The 20,895-nt window shown below is 36.3% G+C and overlaps 1 protein-coding gene across 6 annotated transcripts in view; it reads right to left on the bottom strand.

The window, feature by feature from the left end:
• SNX14 (sorting nexin 14) overlaps positions 1–20,895 on the bottom strand; it is a 77,467-nt gene that overhangs the window by 41,726 nt on the left and 14,846 nt on the right. For 3 of the 6 annotated variants that reach the window (XM_014535864.1, XM_014535861.1, XM_014535862.1), the window contains 6 exons: positions 13,401–13,521; positions 12,230–12,306; positions 12,071–12,149; positions 6,899–6,942; positions 2,636–2,723; positions 280–364 (listed from right to left, as the gene is read on the bottom strand). In XM_014535864.1, coding sequence (XP_014391350.1) covers positions 280–364; positions 2,636–2,723; positions 6,899–6,942; positions 12,071–12,149; positions 12,230–12,306; positions 13,401–13,505 — 478 coding nt within the window. In that variant the 5' untranslated portion in view covers positions 13,506–13,521. Of the gene's footprint in view, positions 1–279; positions 365–2,635; positions 2,724–6,898; positions 6,943–12,070; positions 12,150–12,229; positions 12,307–13,400; positions 13,522–14,378; positions 14,392–20,895 lie in introns of those variants that run through there. The other 3 variants (XM_005861519.2, XM_005861520.2, XM_014535863.1) reach the window with 3 other exon arrangements.

Here is a 20,895-nt window from a genome sequence, read left to right as displayed (position 1 = left end):
GGAAGCAATGAAGGCAACAAAAAATCATCCAATATAACTCGAGAGTAATCAACCCTATATCTAAAAGTTAACTGTATTTTAATTTTCATAGATTGTTGAGTTTTCACAATCACTTATATGATTAACAAACTATTAAAAATTATTTCAGTTTAAAAGAGTACTCTCATAGCATTTTGAATATACCTGTTAATGTTTAAGTACCCATACTTAGATATTTAAGATGAAAGTTGATATATAAAAATAAAATCACTCAAACTTTATAGTAAAAAATTGTATTACCTTTCTGACTGGCTTTAACTATCACTTCTATATGCTTCATTGCTGCTTTTAATAGTTTCTTGGTTATAATAGATGGTATATCCACCTAGGAAAATTCAACATTAAAATAAAACTTTTAAAATAATTATCACTAAGTTACAATGACAAGAACACGATATATATTTAAGATAGGAACACATGGTCTTAAAAATGAGATGTTGTTATTTGGAATCTTTCAAAAACTTAATTTTAAGGGGAATCTACAACAACGGCACCCGGCGAACAGCTGCGAACCCGGGAACACCGGTCCCCAAGCGGCATGAGCACGTAGGCAGATTCGGAGGAGCTCTGCACCCCCTCACGGAAAGGTCAGATTTCGCCTAGGATAAGGTGAGGTCTGTGGCCTGGGCAGGAGAGAAAAACGCGCACGTGGGAGCTGGAGGATCCAGGGAAGTCTGCGCCCAGAAAAGTCCAGGGACGCTGGGGCTGGCGTGATATGCGAATGTGGAAGGGGATCTGCAGGGCTGCTAACAGAAGGGAACTCTAAAAAGCAACTCATAGCTGAGCTGGGCGCAAAAGGGCTGCCTAAACATTTTAACAGTGTGCCGGCTGCTCAGACCAAGGGGGAAAAAGACTGCACAGATTTGCGCCACAGCGCCGGAGTTTGCGCACTTACTCTGGCTCTTTTTTCTCTCTCTCTTTTTTTTTCCTCTTTAAAATCTTGCTTTTGATTACTAAGCCCAATACATAGGATCACCCAATTAGGGGCACCCTAAGAAACTGCAGGGGAAAAGTTTTTTTGTGGAACCTGGGGATCAGAGCGGGGAATAAAAACTTAATTTTAAGAGCACTTTATATTCTTAGATCATAGTAACTGTAGCTTTAGAAAATTTTTCTACCACAGTTATGAAAATATCTTAATATGCATGCCCTATATATAATAAATTTTTCTCACAATGTTTTTATTCATGGTTTATTTCTTTGATGTGTTTTAAATGCTTTCAAGGAAAAATCTTTGAGGCTATAAACTTGTGTTTACTAAGACTACCTGCAAATAAACTTTTTTCATTCTGGAAACTAGTGACTATGGTAGGTTAGTGAGAGAGTATTGAGGGCTTATATGAACACCCATAAAATAAAATAATTAAAAATAAATTGCAAATAAAATAAATCACCAAAAAGAAAATTTATTGGACTTTGGCATTTGACAGGCTTTGTTTTCAAAATGGAAAAATGCCACATGTATTATTTTCTAGCCCCTTCCACTTGACTACATGAGATAAATCCCCATGGAAATAACTACTATTCTACAAAATCACTTTTCATGGCTGAGTAGGATTCTATAGATAGCATGTATACTAATTAACCAACAATCTTATCATTAAAAAAAACAGGTTTTCATTATAGAAATGAATTCTTGACATACATTTTTACATAAACTCTGATTATTTCTTTAAAATATATTGTTCAAAAATGGAATTAAATTTGGGAGTATAAACATTTTTAAATATTTTAATAAAGATTCCCAAACTGCCTTCCAGCATAAGAGTTATAACTATTTGGAGTCATACTTGCTTTGCCTGTTTCCCCACAATCATCATTAGTAAATACTATCACTCTTTTTTATCTTTCAGGGGTAGTCAATTGATGTTTCTATCTCTCTCTCCCTCTCCCTTTCTCTCTCTAAAATCAATAAAAATATTTTTTAAAAGTCTATTATTTTAAATATATATGTATATTAAGGTATATTAAAGTATCTTATCAAAAAGTTATATTTGATGAAACAACATAGTTTAAGTATTCATTGGCCATTTTATATTTTTCTTTTGTGAACTGCTTATTCATATCTTTTCTATAGTGTTTGACTGTATTGTTCATTTCTTGAATGTATAGGAATGTTCAACAAGATTAATCTTTATTTTATATACTAATGGCAGAGATATTATATACTAATTTATTATAAATATATTAAATTCTACAGTAGACAAGTATGTGTGTCTATCACTAACACATTATAAAAATATATCTGTAGGAAAAGACCCAAACATACACAAAATATGGCTCAAACATCTTTTTAAAAAGTAGGTCATAATAATTACCATTTACACAGTAAATTCATCAAACTGGAACATGACTGTTTTTCCTATAGTTGTCTTTTCATTTCTAACTGCCACAAACCAAGATATCTAAGCATTAAAGTAAAACTGATCAATGACTCATAAGTGATCCATTCATTTTTTAATCTAAAAAAAATGAAAAGTGAAAAAAGAAAACACAAATATATACAGTATAGGATAAAGTAAATATAAGATTTTTAAAACTCTCTTTAGTAATCATAAGGCCTCAAATTCCCAAATTTCTCATTATAAACTTGTACCTTGTGAATCCTTCGAATTAAGACAGATGCAAAAAACCGTAGAGTAATCCTCAGTTCATCAACAAAGGACTCATCATCTGTTACATCCCTTCAATTAAGGAGAAAAACAAGAATTTAGAAGTCCAGAGAAATATACAGCTTCACTTTCTAGAAAGCAAGGGAAGTTTAGAGCTTCCTGGTTTTTTTCCATTTACTTATGCTATTTTTCTTTTGTTTCTTAACAAATAATACATTACATTACCGAATAAAAGACAAATATATATAAAAGAAAAGAAACATCTCCCATAATTCTAGTACCAAAACAATCACTATTAACTAAATTGAAGTATATATTTCCCTGTAGACATCCATAATGTACATAGTCATATTTTTACAGTACCAAGATCATTTTCTAAGCAGCATCAAAAAATTTTCTAAGAAGCAAAACAAGGAATTTTGAAGAAGAAATTAAATTAAATTAATATACAATTAATATACAATACATTTTAAATTTATTTAAAATATTTATAGATTAATAATAGAAACTAATTCCAAGTGTAAAGAAAAAAGCATGTATTATTTGAAAAAGAAGAAACTAAAATTCAAATGCTTTTAAACAGAAATTTTGACAACCTTCTTCTAAGGAGCTACTTTTATTTTATTTTTTTTTAATATATTTTATTGATTTTTTACAGAAAGGAAGGGAGAGGGATAGAGAGTTAGAAACATTCATGAGAGAGAAACATCGATCAGCTGCCTCCTGCACACCCCCTACTGGGGATATGCCCGCAACCAAGGTACATGCCTTTGACCGGAATCGAACCTGGGACTCTTCAGTCCATAGGCCGACACTCTAGCCACTGAACCAAACTGGTCAGGGCAGGAGCTACTTTTTATTTTCCTGAGATCTTGAGGTCCCTAGGAGAGCTAGAACACTTCCCTAATCAAGATGTGTAATGGTGACATCCTGCACTTGAAGATGGTGCTAACTGTTAAGTCCCTAGGTAGAATAAGGAAGATAATTTACCAACCATGCTTCCCATTATTATAATATCCCAGGGAAACTTACACCATACACAAAAATAAAATGGACAAAAGACTTAAATGTAAAACAGAAAACCATACAAATCTTACAAGAATCCATAGGCCGCAAAATATCAGACATATGTTGTAGCAATATCTTTACCAACACATCTCCTAGGACAGTGAAGGCGACCTTTTGAGCTCGGCGTGTCAGCATTTTGAAAAACCCTAACTTAACTCTGGTGCCGTGTCACATATAGAAATTTTTTGATATTTGCAACCATAGTAAAACAAAGACTTATATTTTTGATATTTATTTTATATATTTAAATGCCATTTAACAAAGAAAAATCAACCAAAAAAAATGAGTTCGCGTGTCACCTCTGACAAGCGTGTCATAGGTTCGCCATCACTGCTCTAGGCCATGATGAGTAGGAGGGCTGCTGAGATGGGCCTTGAAGCCTAGGGTGCAGCCCAGGTGGAGCCGCTGCAGGTAAGAATTCACCTAACCCAACAGATATTGCAGGCAGGCCTGATGGTAGCTGGATGGCTTGGCTTCCCTGCCCTAAGGGGCACATTGAGACTCAATCATAAAATTCTGGCAAAGGCGGTCAGTCACCATTCTTATGTTTATGCAAACAATCAGACCAAATTGAATGCAATAGATAAATAGGTCTTAAGTTGGCTCTTTAATAAACATAAGGGTGATTTTAAGGAGAAAAAATCTATTTCAATAGGAAATTGTTAGAACTGAAATGTTTTCTTTCCCTTCCATCAGACCATTTATTGTAATTCTTGCTGTTCTAACTGCTCAATAATACTAAATTTTATAATTCAGTTTGTCTCCGCCAGGTCACAAGCCCACCTCCTTCCATGCCCAGGCCTCATCGTCCCTCTGACAGAGATCAAGGATCTCTTGGCTCTGAAAGAAAATTTCGTCCCCCCTTAGCATGGAAGTAGTCAGAGGAGCCCACTGATGTCCACTTTCCCTGAAAGAATTCATAGGCAGGATCCTTGAGGGGAAGTGTTAGGCAGTTACACAGACATGAGCAGACCAAGGATGATGGGCCAACTGGAGAAGAAATAGGTGGGACCCTGAGACATGCTTCTCACCACTCCAACTGCTTTGAAGCCGGAAATGAAGAAACCTGTGTAGATTCCCTCTCCCTTCCTCTAAGAAAGCCAAGGGGTTTTAGAACAGCTAATAGAGATAGAATCAGTAAGCCCTGAAGCCCCAGATGTTACTCCAGACCTGATCTCTGGACTGCCATTACAATACTTTGAGTGATGAAGATGAAAAAGACTTGAGCTGCTGAACACCCTACTCTCTAGCTTTGAGTCTTCTATTGAATCCCCAAGGCTGAAAATCAGCTTGAGGATCAAGTGGGGGGAATGATGGGGAACATAAAAATACATTTTTGGGAGGGGGCTAGCAATCTGACTCTGTACCTAGTTAATCAGTATCTCTAATTCACATTCATAGCTAAGATTTGGAAACAGCCTAAGTGCCCATCAGCAGATGAGTGGATTAAAAAATTGTGGTACATCTACACAATGGAATACTATGTTGCTGTAAAAAAGAAAAACTTTTACCATTGCAACACCATGGATGGAACTGGAGAGCATTATGCTAAGTGAAATAAGCCAATCTGAGAAAGTATCACATGATCTCACGATTTGTGGAATATAATGAACAACATAAACTGATGAACAAAAATAGATCCAGAGACACAGAAGCATCTAACAGACCGACAAACCTCAGAGGGAAGGCGGAGGGGTGGGTAAGAGATCAACCAAAGGACTTGTATACATGCATATAAACATAACCAATGGACACAGACAGTAGTGGGGTGAGGGCATGTGCTGGGGGGTGGGAGTGGGCGGGGAGAGGTCAATGGGGGGAAAAGAAGACATATGTAATACTTTCAACAATAAAGAATTTTTTAAAAATATGCCAGGGAAAGGAATATTACAGCATCAATAGCTATACTAAGGAAAAATACATACTTTAACATTTAGAAACATAGATATATTTTATGTCTAAAGAGCCATAACATGGTAGGTTGGGAAGGGAGAGAAAGTTTTTATAACAGGATTTATTTTATAAAAGGACTCTCACCATTAACTTTACTTAAATGGCAAATTCCCCATACTTAAGACAGAATCCAACATAAAAAATTAATTTACAGCCGAAACCGGTTTGGCTCAGTGGATAGAGCGTCAGCCTGCGGACTGAAAGGTCCCAGGTTCGATTCCGGTCAAGGGCATGTACCTGGGTTGTGGGCACATCCCCAGTAGGAGATGTGCAGGAGGCAGCTGATCGATGTTTCTCTCTCATCGATGTTTCTAACTCTCTATCTCTCTCCCTTCCTCTCTGTGAAAAATCAATAAAATATATTTTTAAAAAAAATTAATTTACAGAGCTTTTCAGGAAAATATGACACATAAACTGGGTATTAAATTTGTTTTAATACACTATAGATCAATTCAACCATTAGCATTTTTAATTAGAAAATTCAAAATACACTAAATCAATATAAAATTAGGGTAGGTGTCATTAAATATTACATCTATAAGTCATATAGGTATAACTGTTCAATATATAACTAAATATCTGATGCTTCTGTAAGAAAACATGAATTCATTTTTTAGATCTAAACTATTTTCTATATTCTGCAAGGTATAGGACACTTGTACATCTATAGCACGTGTGAAAAATGAAGTTACTTTGAAAAAATCTTAATATTATAGGAAAATTATCTTTCAATTTAATAAAACATATGAATATAAATTTTTCTTCTAAATGTATAATTATTTCAAATATAAAAAGTATTAAATCATTAATTATATTTAGGAGTAATAAAAAATTCTACAAGTTACTTTTCTTTCAAAAAGTGGCCTAAGATTTTTTCTTCTTTGTTATCACTAAACTAGTAATTGACTTCCTACATCAGTGGTTATTAACTAGGGCCAATTATACCTCCCAGGTAACATTTAGCAATCTCTAAAGATATTTTTGGTGGTCACAACTAGAAGGAGGAGGGAGTGCTACTAGTATCTAGTGGAAAAGGCCAGGGGTCCTACTAAATATCCTTTAATGCACACACAGTACAGCACCTCACAACAAAGAATTTCTTTGCCTAAAATGTCAATAGTGCCAAAATTGAGAAATCCTGGCCCACGCTAAAATACATCATTAGCACGTTTCACTTAATGGTATTTATTATACTGAAGGAAAAAGGTGTTATAGAAAGAACATACCTGTACCACGGATAAACAAAGTTTTCCAACACTAATTCAAGAACCTGCATAAAAATAAAAATTATGTTTTAAAGAAAAATTAATTAAGTAAATTCTGGGAAAATAAACTACTAATATATATTATTGAATATATATATATATATATATATACCAATTTTGTTAGCCCAATTACTAACATCATATACATGACAAAATGCCTATGTCAACCTTACATGGTGGTTGTGATGATCAAAGAGAACATGAGAAAACACTTTGAAAACCATAAAACTCCATAAAAAAGAAAGTTATTATTAGAATAACATACACATTTCTAAATATTCCCATAATGAAAAATTTATTTTAAAAAACTTTAAATTGTTCCTGAATCTGAAGCTTCACTGAACCAAGAAAGTTCTTTGGAAAGAAGGAAAATAAGCTACTTTTTTGTATTTTTTTTAATATATATTTTAATTGATCTCAGAGAGGAAAGAGAGGGAGAGAGAGATAGAAACATCATGATGAGAGAGAATCATTGATGGGCTGCCTCCTGCACATCCCCTACTGGGGATCGAGCTGCAACCCAGGTTTGTGCCCTTGACCAGAATCGAACCCGTGACACTTCAGTCCGCAGGCCGACACTCTAGCCCCTGAGCCAAACTGCTAGGGCCTTTTTTTGTATTCTGAACTCTCTCTGTAAATCAGTATCCCCAGAATAAAATGAAGAAACATGTAGATAACTACACATATTTGACCCCTTTTTAAAAGGGTCAAAATTAGATGTCAGTGATTTCTTTGAAGGGAGGATAGTGACTAGAAGGGAGCAAGAAGAAACTTCTAGGTTGCCCAGTGCTGGTTATGTAGATATGTTCACTTTGTGAAAATTTTAGCTGCACAAGTTATATTGAAAAAGCAACAAAACCAACCTTGTATATTAAACCTTCCATTTTTTTTTAGTCTGGTGTAGCAGTACGTTTTAATTTTTAAAAGGACTTGCAGCAGTGGGCAGTAACTTTAAAAAGCAGCAGGGAGGGAATGAAACAATGTACTCAATCTGACTATCTATATCTACACTAATAAAAGACAAACACGCAAATTGACTGTACCTTTGCTTTAAGCCACGCCCACCAGCCAATCAGAGTGGCTATATGCAAATTAACCCAACCAAGATGGTGGTTAATTTGCATATACCGGCTAGAAGTGAAGCGTTACAGAAGGGAGCAAAGTAGAGGCGGCGGAGACAGGAACAGAGCCAAGGATGCAGAGGCAGGAGGCAGGGGGGGAAACCCAGCCGCAGCGGCTGGGAGCGGGAGCGAAGCCCGCCTCAGCAGGTTTCACTCCCTTCTCTGCTTTGCTCCAGCCACAGGAAGCCCTATTCTTGCAGGAATCTTCCTGCAACGGGCCTCTAGTATATTTATAAAAGCCTAAGTGACCATTAGACCGTTAGCTATGACGCGCACTGATCACCAGGGGGCAGGCGCTCCGACCAGTAGGTTTAGCTTGCTGCTGGGGTCCAGCCAATTGGGACTAGGCAAGACGGGCCAGACATGCCCTGGAGCACTCCGTGGTCCCTCCCCAGCAGGCTGGCCCCGATCAGCCCTGATCAGGACTGGGCAAAGATGGTCCCAGTCAGCAGCCCGATCAAGGACTGGGTGAAATGGGCCGGATACTCCCTATAGCCTCCTGCGGTCCCTCCCTAGCCCCGATCGTGCACCGATGGGGTCCCTTGGCCTAGCCTGCACCTTCTCGCAATCTGGAACCCCTTGGGCGGATGTCCGCAGGCCAGGCCAAGAGACCCCACTGGTGCACAAATCCATGCACCAGGCCTCTAGTATATCTAGACAGCAGTAATGAAGGTTGTGGATTCTCTAAATAGTAAGATAACAAGATTTGAAATTTTTTACTACAAAAACTGAACATTAGTGATATCAGTTGGGATATAAACAGGGATAGGACACAGAGTGGAGATTAGAAAATTTACCATTAAACATTTAGTTTTACTTTATTCCCCATATCCAGTAAGACCAATCACCAAATCCCACAGATTTTACATCCTAAGTAGCTCTTTTCAGGTCCTCATCATCTCACCCCTATATTGTAGCAATAGCCTCTAAACTAGTCTCCCTCCTTATAGGCTAGCTCCCATCCCCAACCCCCACAGAGCTGCCAAAGTGACCTAAAACATATATTTGACCACATCGCTTCCTTGCATGAAACCCTCAATATATCAAACCACAATATATCAAAGTAAGAAAAGTGAAGCTGCACTGGCTTTTGAAGGGGCAGGAGAAAGCTGCATACCAGGCAGTTATCATTTATTCCCTTTTTACCTCCCACTGCATCCTGTAAGTCACAACTAAAAATTCTAGTTACACAGTTGAAAGTCACTGGCTTCCATGATCAATTAAACTTCTTCAGCATGGCCCTTTAAGTCTTCTGATTATCTTATTTCTAAATGGTTATATAAAAACTGGTTAAGACCCTTGCCAGTTTGGGTCAGTGGATAGAGTGTCGGCCTGCGGACTAAAGGGTCCTGGGTTTGATTTCGGTCAAGGGTAACAGCCTCGGTTGCCAGCTTTGATCCCCAGCCTTGGTTGGGGCAGGTGGGGGAGACAACCAATCAATATGTCTCTCTCACATCGATGTTTCTCTCTCTGTCTCTCCCCCTGCAGTTTACTCTCTCTAAAAATCAATGGAAAAATACCCTCGGGTAAGGATTAACAGAAAACAAAAACTGGTTAAAAACTAAGCCAGACCTGAGTTTTAGAATGAGCTCTGCTACCAACCAGCTATGAAACTTGAGAAAATTACTTAAACTCTCTAAACCCGTTTTGGTTAAATAATCTATTAACAGCACCTACTTCATAGGTTGTGTGATTACATGAAATAATGCAAGTACAGCGATTAGCACAGTGTCTATATAGTAAATTATCAATAAATATTAATTATTAGAATATTGTCTCTCTTGCCTAGCCAGTTTGGCTCATTGGATAGAGTGTCCGCCTGTGGACCAAAGGGTCCCAGGTTCCATTCCAGTCAAGAGCACATACCTCGGTTGCAGGCTCCTCCCCAGCCCAGGCCCTGCTCGGGGCGTATGCAGGAGGCAACCAATCGATGTGTTTCTCTCACATCGATATTTCTCTTTGTCTTTCCCTCTCTCTTCCGCTCTCTCTAAAAATCAATAGAAAAATATCCTCGGGTGAAAATTTAAAAAAAAAAAAAGAATATTGTCTCTTCATTGTCCACATCCTGCTTCACATTTTACCTTCCAGTTTACTGAACATTACACCTTGTTTCAAAGCCTCTCTTTCCTTTCAAAAGCTCTTCCCAAAAACTTAAATACCTTTCCTACACTATCAGTCTGGCAAACTTCTAGTCATACTTCCTGACTGCCCTTCTCAACAGTTTATGCACTTCTTCCTCTGTACTAATAATACACTTTATACATTTGTTCCATTATTCCCTGCATTACATTATATTGTAATTACCTGTTTATATGGGGAACTTCCCTCCTAGACTGAAGTTCCTAGAAGAAAGGAACCATACCTTACTTCTCTTTTCATTTCTACGGCCTAGTCCAGCTTCTGCCTCTATAAAAACATCTCAAAATATGTTTTTAAATTTCGAGCTAATATTTATCAAACACCAAAAGTGCCAGACACTAGGTAAAGAGCTTGGCTACATTTCCTTTTTTTTAAAGAAATAAATGAAGTGTCAAAGACATAAAAAATACTCTTGTTAGAAGTCTTGTCTTCAACAGACTTCAAATCAGCAATCTCCAACAGAAATATAATGTGAGCCACATATATTATTTTATTTTTTAATCCTCACCCGAGGATATTTTTCCATTGATTTTAGAGATAGTGGGAGAGGGAAAGACAGAGAGAAATATCGATGTGAGAGAAACTCATCAATTGGTTGCCTCCCGCACGACCTCTGAGCAGGGCCCAGTCCGGGGAGGAGCCTGCAACCAAGGAATCTGCCCTTGACCAGAGTCAAACCCAGGACCCTTTGGTCCACAGGCCTACGCGCTATCCACTGATCCAAACCGGCTAGGGCAGCCACATATATAATTTTAAATATTCTAATAGCTACATTTTAAAAACAAAACAGGTGAAATTAAGTTAATGATATATTTTATTTAACCCAATATATCCAAAATTTATCATTTCAACTTATAATCAATAAAATCTTTAATAGCATATTTTTCATTCCTTTTTCCTTACTAAGTCCTCAAAATCCAGTATATATTTTACACATACAGTACATTGCAACCATTCCAAGTGTTTATTGGTAGCCACATGTGGCTAGTAGTTACCATATTGGATAGCACAGTCTTAAATGTGCTGAAAAAATCCTTACAGCGAAAAAAGTCACCAATGTCACCCCAATACATTTAATTTAAAAAAAGACCTTACAGAAGAAATGAAAAACAAAAAACAAAAAACGCCAGGAGTTTGGCATTTATGCAGCACACTTTCAGCCACAGCAGGATAAAAAAACTGGGGAAAAAGATAATTAGGCAGGATACAGATGTCTAAAGCTATTCTTCGACTAATTATCATTCAATTTAATTTAGCTACCAACAATGTATCTGGCCCTGCACTTGGTGCTGGTAACAAATGAGACTCCATTGCCTGCCTTCAAGAACTTGACTGCTTCCTCAGATCAATGGAGAAGACATGTCTTTAAAAGAAATAACTAAAATATATAATATGGTACCAAAAAGGTACATATAAAATATTGGCTTGAACAAAGATAAGAGAACATGCTTTCTATTCCCAAATTATGCAGAAACAGTGAAAAGTATCCCATTCTCTGCTCTACCTTTCAGCTAGTCAAAAGTAAGGTCATAATTCAGTAAGATACACAATTTGCTCCCTGTTGCTCAGGTCCCTCCTTTGAAATTGCAATTGGTTATTTCTACTGCCCTATCCTAAAAATGACTGTTTATAAGAGTAAAGCAATAACTAGGTTAAACAGTACTTTATTTGGCTAAAATGTCCATTTAAATTAGACATGGGATCCAAAAACATTTCTAGTTTATCATTCAAGCCCCATCTTTCATAATAATCAACTACCTAGCCAGGGATTGATTAGGTAGAATATATACTGAGATGCTCCATAATTAAATTTCCATAGGTATTTAATATTTTCTGCTTGAGTATATTTGGCAATGTTAATTAAATCAGTTACCTCTGAGAGAGATGCATCAACCTTGGAAGAAATTTTCATGTCTAGCCATGGCTGGTAGTTTTCAAGTAGCAAGGAAGGCCTAAAGAAAATCATACAATTAAATTGCTTGCAATCCAAAATGTAACTGGAAGGATCAACAAATAAAAATATTTAACTTACCTATGTCGTTTACATTTCACTTTACCACAAACAGCACAGCTGCGACCTTGAGGAAATAATTCTTGAAGTCCTAACTGCTAAAAAAGGAAAATTGGGGAAGGGGAAGATGGAAATTTGTCTTTACTTCACTTATCATCTTAACAAAAGAGAATCAATTTTTCCAAAGCTTGTTAATCAATGTATGAATTCAGAGCATTTTTTTAATTATTGTCGGCTTTAACACTAAAACCATTCTTTGTAATAAATACTACATGCTAAACTAAATAGACAACAGAGAAAAAACACCTTTACAATACTTAAGCCAAGTTCCCAAGGTTATAATTCAAGTCAATTTTTATGGTCGCTTATAAAAAAAATCAATCTATATTTGAAAATAATACTCTACAGCAAAAGTATAAGAAAAAACTATTTTCTATGTGATAACTAGTAAGGTTGCAGAGCACCACTTTCAGCTGTGTTTTCTCTGCATTTAATACCAAGAAACCTGAGATGAGGGACTGCACCAACTTGAAGAATTATCAAGTAAGACTTCAAGATATCCCACTAAATCCTGATCTACATACTAGGGACTTTGCCTACCAGAGATAGATTCAATACACTACCATCTTTATCAAATTTCAGAAATACAAATTATTTTGGTTAAGCAAACTGCCTAATTATTTCACTGTTTGTTTCTATGAAACAAATAGATATTTAGGAAATTAATGGGGTTGATTTCATTGTGCCTGTGCCTCAGGATCACCTGGAAAGCTTTTTAAACAAGTACTGATTACAAGGCTATTATAGAACTACTCAATTAAAATCTATAGGGCCCAGGAATCTTTATTCTTAAAGATTTCCCAGGTGATTCTACAGTACAACCAACGTTGGGAACCTCTGTTTTTATTTATTGTCCTCATAGATAATATGCAGTTAGAGAACACACTGCAACTTTAAATCCCAACTTTCTGAGAATTTTGTATTTTCTTTTTATAGCTCCTCCTAAGAGAACTGTAGACTTTAAAAATATAAACATACATAAATTTCACTTTGAAAATGTTCTGATGTCTTCCATTAAGTAGCAGATATATATATTTTTTAAAATTACTTCTTTAACATGTTTTCAATAATAATATCAAACAGCATAGGATCAGACATACGACTTTTATAAATAAGAACACATAAATTTTACCTTGGGTTTGTATTTTATTGTGAAGAGCATATTTGGTAAGAGAGAATCAGGTCCTAATGAGCAGTAGAATGTGACAACTCCAGCAACAAATGACCAGAAGATCATTAAAATATGAAGATACCTTAGAAATAAATAAAAATAATTATTAGAACCAAAAAAATATAACACTAAGTTGTCCCTTTATTGATTTAACAAGTATTTATTAAGCACCTATTATATTAGACTGAAGCAATTTCTCCAATCATGATTTTCTATAATGTAATCAGCTATAAGAATCACAGAATGTATGCTATCAAAAGAACATTTCACTTAAAGTATAAAGAAGCATATTTTGTAAGGTTTATAAATATCTAATCACTATGTTATACAACTGAAACTAATATACTGTATTGTCAACTGTAATTAAAAATAAATTTTAAGCCCTAACCGGTTTGGCTCAGTGGATAGAGCATCAGCCTGCAGACTAAAGGGTCCCGGGTTCGATTCCGATCAATGATTCTCATCATTGATGTTTCTATCTCTCTCTCCTTCTCCCTTCCTCTCTCTCTAGAAATCAATAAAACATATTTTTAAAATAAATAAATAAATAAAAATTTTAAAAATAAATAAATAAAATGGAGAAAAAGCTATAGATAAGTATAAGGATGTATAAATTTTCACTATTTCCTAATTTGGTACCTAAGTTGTCATATTTAACTAGCATATACTACATTCTTCCAGAATACCTTCTAATAATATTGTACTATTCATACCCCACCAAAATTCTGATTTTGTATTAAATTAAAAAAAAAATTTTACTGAGTACCTATTTTATTCCCCCCAGTACTAGGCCCTGGGGATATAATAGGAAATAGAAGTGCCATGGTATCTGTTTGCATGGAAAATGCTGTGTGGGCCCTGACCAGTTTGGCTCAGTGGCTAGAGCGTCAGCCTGTGGACTGAAGAGTCCCAGGTTCGATTCCGGTCAAGGGCATGTACCTTGGTTGCGGGCACATCCGCAGTGGGGGGTGTGCAGGAGGCAGCTGATCGATGTTTCTCTCTCATGGATGTTTCTGACTCTCTATCCTTCTCCCTTCCTCTCTGTGAAAGATCAATAAAATATATTTTTTTTAAAAAGAAAATGCTGTGTGGTATGTGTAACAAGTGAGTGAGTGCAATACAGTGTGATCATGAGTTCTATATTATGACAGAGAAAGTACTCATGATATCGGAACACCTCAGGCAGAAGACACAGCCCAAAACTGAAAGGACAGAAAATTCTTTCAGCTAAAGAAAGTAATGTTTATGGAAAAACTAAGAGTGAGTAGGAGAAAAACAACAGAAGGGCATAGGGTTAGAGAAATGAGGGTCTGGACAGGAAGTATGGGAATTCAAATGAGATAAGTAAGTAGGCTAAGCACAGTTATAAGGAAGAAACTGATTTAAGATGAATCCAAAAAAAACAGAAGCCAGATGATATAGTGTCATATAATAAGTCTTGTTAAGGTGTCTCAATACAGGCAGCCCTCACACTGCACAGTTGTGATATTCACGAATTTCAGTTACCATGATTTTATGAAACACCAGCCCCTAACAATACAGTTCAAATTCTAATTACCACATTATGTTTAACTGTGAGAAAATGCATAAAGTACAAAGTTTGGTGCTAGCTCTTGAGTCCACAACTCACTATGTAGTGAGAAGAGAATGAAGCTAGTCCACAGAGAGAAGAAAAAGGGAGGTGAAGAAACAGCCACTGCATCATTTTACTAAGTGCTCTCTCACTCAGCATTTAAAACATAAACAGGGTTACCACCCACTCAAAAAATAGACATGGCTTAATGTTGCCACTAAATGAAATACAAACCCCTTAGACCTTAATGGTCCCTTTCAATCTGGTCACAACTCACCTTTATACCTTATTTTTTCCCATTCCTTTATACAAAGCTTCACTCTAACCAAAATAGCATACTTGACATCAAGCTATTTAAAACAAAACAAAACAAAAAACTATGGTAACCACCATACTGTTGTCTGAATCTATGAGTTTTTGTCTGTCTGTCTCATGTCACCTCAATAAATTTATGTCTGGAAACTAACTCAAGTTATAGAGGTATTCACAGAGAAAATAATGAAATTCATATCCACAGCTGCTTATCAAAGATCATTTTAAGCCAGACAGATACAACTCAGAATTCTTACTTTTTGGGATTCTTAAACAGTGCTATACTTCATATTTCATATAATACCCCTATGAGATCTGATTCAGTACTCCATAATCAGATATTAATATTTTGCCATAAAACATTAGCAATAAGAAAAAAGTTGGAAATAAAAACTCTAAGTAGTCTCATGTCTGTTTAGGTCAAGTTTTGTCATTAAATGTAATTAATTGGTACCAAACTTAGGGAAAAAGTTACATCTTCAGAGCTTTTTTGATTTCAGAATTACAGATTAGGAATTGTAGACCTGTATTGGACAATAAACATTGCATGCAATGTGTGTGGGCTATAAGTAAGACAAGCAATAATAAGGCATTATTCAAAAAGGAAATCCTATAGCTTTAACTGCATTAACCCTGTGGTTCTCAACCAAGGGTGATTTTTCCCCTCCAGGGGACAAGTGGAGACATTTTTTATTGTCACAACTATGGGGAGTGAAATTGGGGTGGGGGTGCACTACTGACATCAAGTAGCTAGAGGCCAAGGCTGCTGCTAAATATCCTACAACAAACAGGACAGTCCCCACAACAAAGAAGTATCTGACCCAAATTCAACAGTGTTAAGATTGAGAAACCCTGCATTAATCAGAGACCAAAAAAATACTGAAACCCAACAACCTAAGCATTCAGAATATGTGTGTGTGTCTGGGAGGGAGAACAAATTCAAACTCATAAAAAGAAAAGAAACAGCCCTAACCGGTTTAGCTCAGCAGATAGAGCGTCAGCCTGCGGACTCAAGGGTCCCAGGTTCGATTCCGGTCAAGGGCATGTACCTTGCTTGCAGGCACATCCCCCGTGCAGGAGGCAGCTGATCGATGTTTCTCTCTCATCGATGTTTCTAACTCTCTGTCCCTCTCCCTTCCTCTCTGTAAAAAATCAATAAAATATATTAAAAAAAAAAAGAAAAGAAACAGTAAAGAGAAGAACAAACCAATAAAGTAGACAACAGTGACAAGAGATAATAAAAAGTAAGTTGGTTCTTTAGAAAAAATAATAAAATAAGCAAGCCTCTAACTCAGCCGTGGGCAAACTACGGCCCGAGGGCCAGATCCGGCCTGTTTGAAATGAATAAAACTAAAAAAAAAAGACCGTACCCTTTTATGTAATGATGTTTACTTTGAATTTATATTAGTTCACACAAACACTCCATCCATGCTTTTGTTCCGGCCCTCCGGTCCAGTTTAAGAACCCATTGTGGCCCTCGAGTCAAAAAGTTTGCCCACCCCTGCTCTAACTAGATTCTACTGGAAGTTACCAGATAACCAATTATTCTAACCAGTGGTAATTAAGAGAAAACAGTAAGTATTTATCCTACTTTTCCAATTTGAGCTGCACTTCCTTGTAACTAAACAGACCTATTGCGTGGAGTAAAGCAATTCTACTTTAAAAAAGAATTCAAATTTAAAAGTATAGGAGGAATGAAAGAATGAGAAAATCATGTTGCAACCTATAATGAAGTAATTGATTCAGGAGATAAATAAGTGGTAAAACGAAATAGAAAGTTTGTTTTGGGTTTTGAAAGTTTGTTTGGCCCTGTCTGGTGTGGCTCAGTTTGTTGGAGCATCATCCCAATCATCCCATGCACTGGAAGGTCAATGGTTCAATTCCTGACCAGTTCTGTCCCCAGTCATGGCGAATACACTGGCAACCGATTAATGTATCTCTCTCACATTGATGTTTTTCTCTCCCTTCCTCCCTCTTTAAAATCAATAAAAATAAAAATTATTTTCTAAAAAAAGAACATTTGTTTGATACCTTACCTTTAAAGGTATCAGCTACCACTACCTGAATCCACAAAAAGTGCGGCTACTCCATCTTGTGTGGAGTAATCCTCTAGAGCAGTGGTTCTCAACCTTCCTAATGCCGCGACCCCTTAATACAGTTCCTCATGTGTGGTGACCCCTCAATTTCATTGTTACAAATTGAACATAATTAAAGCATAGTGATTAATCACAAAAACAATATATAATTATATATGTGTTTTCCGATGGTCTTAGGTGACCCCTGTGAAAGGGTCGTTCGACCCCCAAAGGGGCCGCGACCCACAGGTTGAGAACTGCTGCTCTAGTGTGATATAATAGAATGTACACAGCCTCACTGAAGTATTCTTGTGCCCCACCAAAAACATCTACATCTAATTGAGTCTATAGATCTAAAACCCTGTCTACAAAAAATATGAAGGTGAGAATAAAAAAAATAAGACACCATAAGAAAACCATCAGCAAAATCCAGAGAGTGAACAAAATGACCCAGTTTCTTCAACAAGTCAATGTCAATGGGGAGAAAAGAGAGCGGGTGAGAAGGAATGTGGAGGAATGTTCTAGATCAGGTTAACAAACTATGGCTTGTGGGCCAAATGCCACCTGCTTTGATACAACCCTTGAGCTAAGAAAGTTTTTACATTTTTTAAGGGTTCTTTAAAAAAAGAATATGACCCTAGCTGGTGTGGCTCAGTGGATAGAGCGTTGGCCTGTGGACTGAAGGATCCCAGCGCACATGCCCGTGTTGTAGGCTCGATCCTCAAAAGGGGGCGTGCAGGAGGCAGCCAATCAGTGATTCTCTCTCATCATTCATGTTTCTCTCTCTCTCTCTCCCTTCCTCTCTGAAATCAATAAAAATATATTTAAAAAAAAGAATATGGAACAGAGACTTTATGTAGGCCGCAAAGCCTAGAATGTTTACTGACACTACATAAAAAGTTTGCCAACTCTTGTTCTAGATTATGAGATTCACAAAAGTTTAAGAGATGTAGCAACCACATACAATGAGTGAATCTAGTTTAGATCCTGATTGGAACAAATGCACTTTTCTGTAGGTTATATCAAAAAAAAATTGAAGCTAATCATAGTACCAATCTTACAGTATTGTAAGGATATATGAAAGAAAAATAACTACTAACATTTAATAAGAGCACGTTCTATGTATTGAGCACCATTCTAAGCACTTTCCATGTATTAACCTACTTAATCATCAAAATAACCATGTAATGTAGGTACTAGCATTATCCCCATTTTACAGATAGGGAGACTATGACAGAGGAAAGTTAGATTACTTATCCAAAGTCATGTAACTGGTAAGTAGAGGAGTCAGAATCAAATTCTTACAATCAAGCTTCACAGTCAAAACTTTCAAACACAACAATAAATTGCCTCAATAATAAATGAAAACTCAACACAATACCTGGACCAAAACAAAGCACTCACAAATTATTGGCTAATATTACTATTAGGCTAACAAAGTATTCCTTATTCTAACATTCAAATACTCAAAACTATGATTGACAAATAAATAAATCTATTTAATTGTAACTATGTTCCTAACTTGTCCTAACAATACTATAAAGGTGAGATCATAAATAATTTGAAACATATAAAGTATGTTACTCCACTCTTCCAACAAATCACTATAATGGTCCAAAGGTTATACCCATTTATCTTTCCACAGATAAGATTCATAATCTTGATTCATATTGAAAGAAAAGTTTATGTGCTAAATAACACCTTGAAAGATCTTTAGGAGTTAAAGTTTCAAAACTATTGAGAAAAATTTTTTCAAAAAAGGGTATTTACTCTAAGTTTAACCATATAGAGGGAAAGCTTCAAATCTTCATAAGCAGTGGAGTTTTAAAGCTAAAAATGTCTTTTAAAGTTATTTCTAAAAACTGGTGAAATGCATGTGTAGAAATCACTTATTGAAGATGAAACAATTGAAATGGAAGGATTAACAATATAGGTTATCTACAAAAAGGACTGTGTGCCTAAGTGCTATATTTGTCATATGTATTATTAGACATTTGTGATCTTTTGCCTACATGTTGTCTCAAAATGAATGTGCCTCTTTTGGTGCATGGCTTAAGGATGAGGAGGGTAAGCCAGTCCTCCTTTCAATGAACATTTCGGGACTTTCAATTTTTAAAAAATCATTTATTGAAAGTATGTATTGAGCATATCTTCCTATTTCTTCTATTTCCATTGTTATGCCCAAATGTTTTATATTTTTCTTTTTTCCGAGTAGATTTGCCTAGCAATTTTCCATTCTCAGAAGAGGCCATATTTTCTTGTATAACAATCTTTAAAAAATGGTCTAAGCATACATGTTTGTATGTACATGTGAATACACACATATTTTTAAAGAAAAGCAAACAATAAACTGAAAAGGCCCAGCCGGCATGACTCAGTGGTTGAGCATCGAGGAGGTCATGGTTCGATTCCCGGTCAGGGCACATGCCCAGGTTGCAGGCTCGATCTCCAGTAGGGGGCGTGCAGGAGGCGGCCAATCAATGATTCTCTCTCATCATTGTTGTTTCTCTCTCTCCTTCTCCCTTCCTCTATGAAATCAATAAAAATATATTTTAAAAAATAATAATACACTGAAAAGTATACTATATGCACTTCCTGCACCTTCCAAAAGCTTTTTTCCTGGAAAAAGGATACCTAATCATTCTTTTAGTCAAGACTAATGTTTAAAATCACTTTTGCTGATTACAACGACAACAAATGGAAAATACCAAAAAGTGTATGCAAAATCAATTTCAGTCATAAACCCAACCACTCAGAGATAACATTAGTTCCTTCTTTCTTTGCATAATACAAACAAAGATACAGGGTACAGATTATATGGTATACAAATCAGATAGTATCCTAGGACTTAACATAGAACACTATGTTTAAGTAGACACCTCAGAAATCTAGTTCAACTTGTTCCTATGTGGTTGTCCTACCTTGAAGACCAAAAATGACCTGACTCCCAAAGGATATAAGTAAAAGAATCCCTGGACAGCCCAGCCAGAGTGGCTCAGTGATTGAGCATGGACCCATGAACCAGGAGATCACAGTTGAATTCCTGGTCAGGGCACATGCTCAGGTTTCAGGCTCCATTCCCAGTAGGGGGCAAGCAGAAGGCAGCCAATCAACGATTCTCTGTCATCACTGATGCTTCTCTCTCTCCCTCTCCCTTCCTCTCTCTGAAAATCAATAAAAACATTTTTTTAAAAAGAAGCCCTGGACAAAACTTAATAATCATAAAGTTACAAGTCTTTCATGCTAAACCTGTTAGCCTAGCTTGGAATACTTGGAATACTTTCCAGATGACAAAAAAGCAAGTACTTAGTTTGTACTCTGTTAAAGATTTCACTTCTTCCATACTCCTACAGACATCTTTGCCATCACAATCAAAGCATATTTTCCAGTAAAAGATCAATCAATATTTAGACCTAATATTAAATAAACCCAGAATCAACTAACAAGAAGGCAAAGTAGCCCTCCAGGAAACATGCCCTTGCCTTTCCTTCCCTCT

This window comes from Myotis brandtii, unplaced genomic scaffold (assembly GCF_000412655.1).
Source record: "Myotis brandtii unplaced genomic scaffold, ASM41265v1 scaffold153, whole genome shotgun sequence".
Classification (NCBI taxonomy): domain Eukaryota; kingdom Metazoa; phylum Chordata; class Mammalia; order Chiroptera; family Vespertilionidae; genus Myotis; species Myotis brandtii.
Note: the sequence above shows the minus strand (reverse complement) of the source record. Positions and strands in the feature narration are given on the sequence as shown.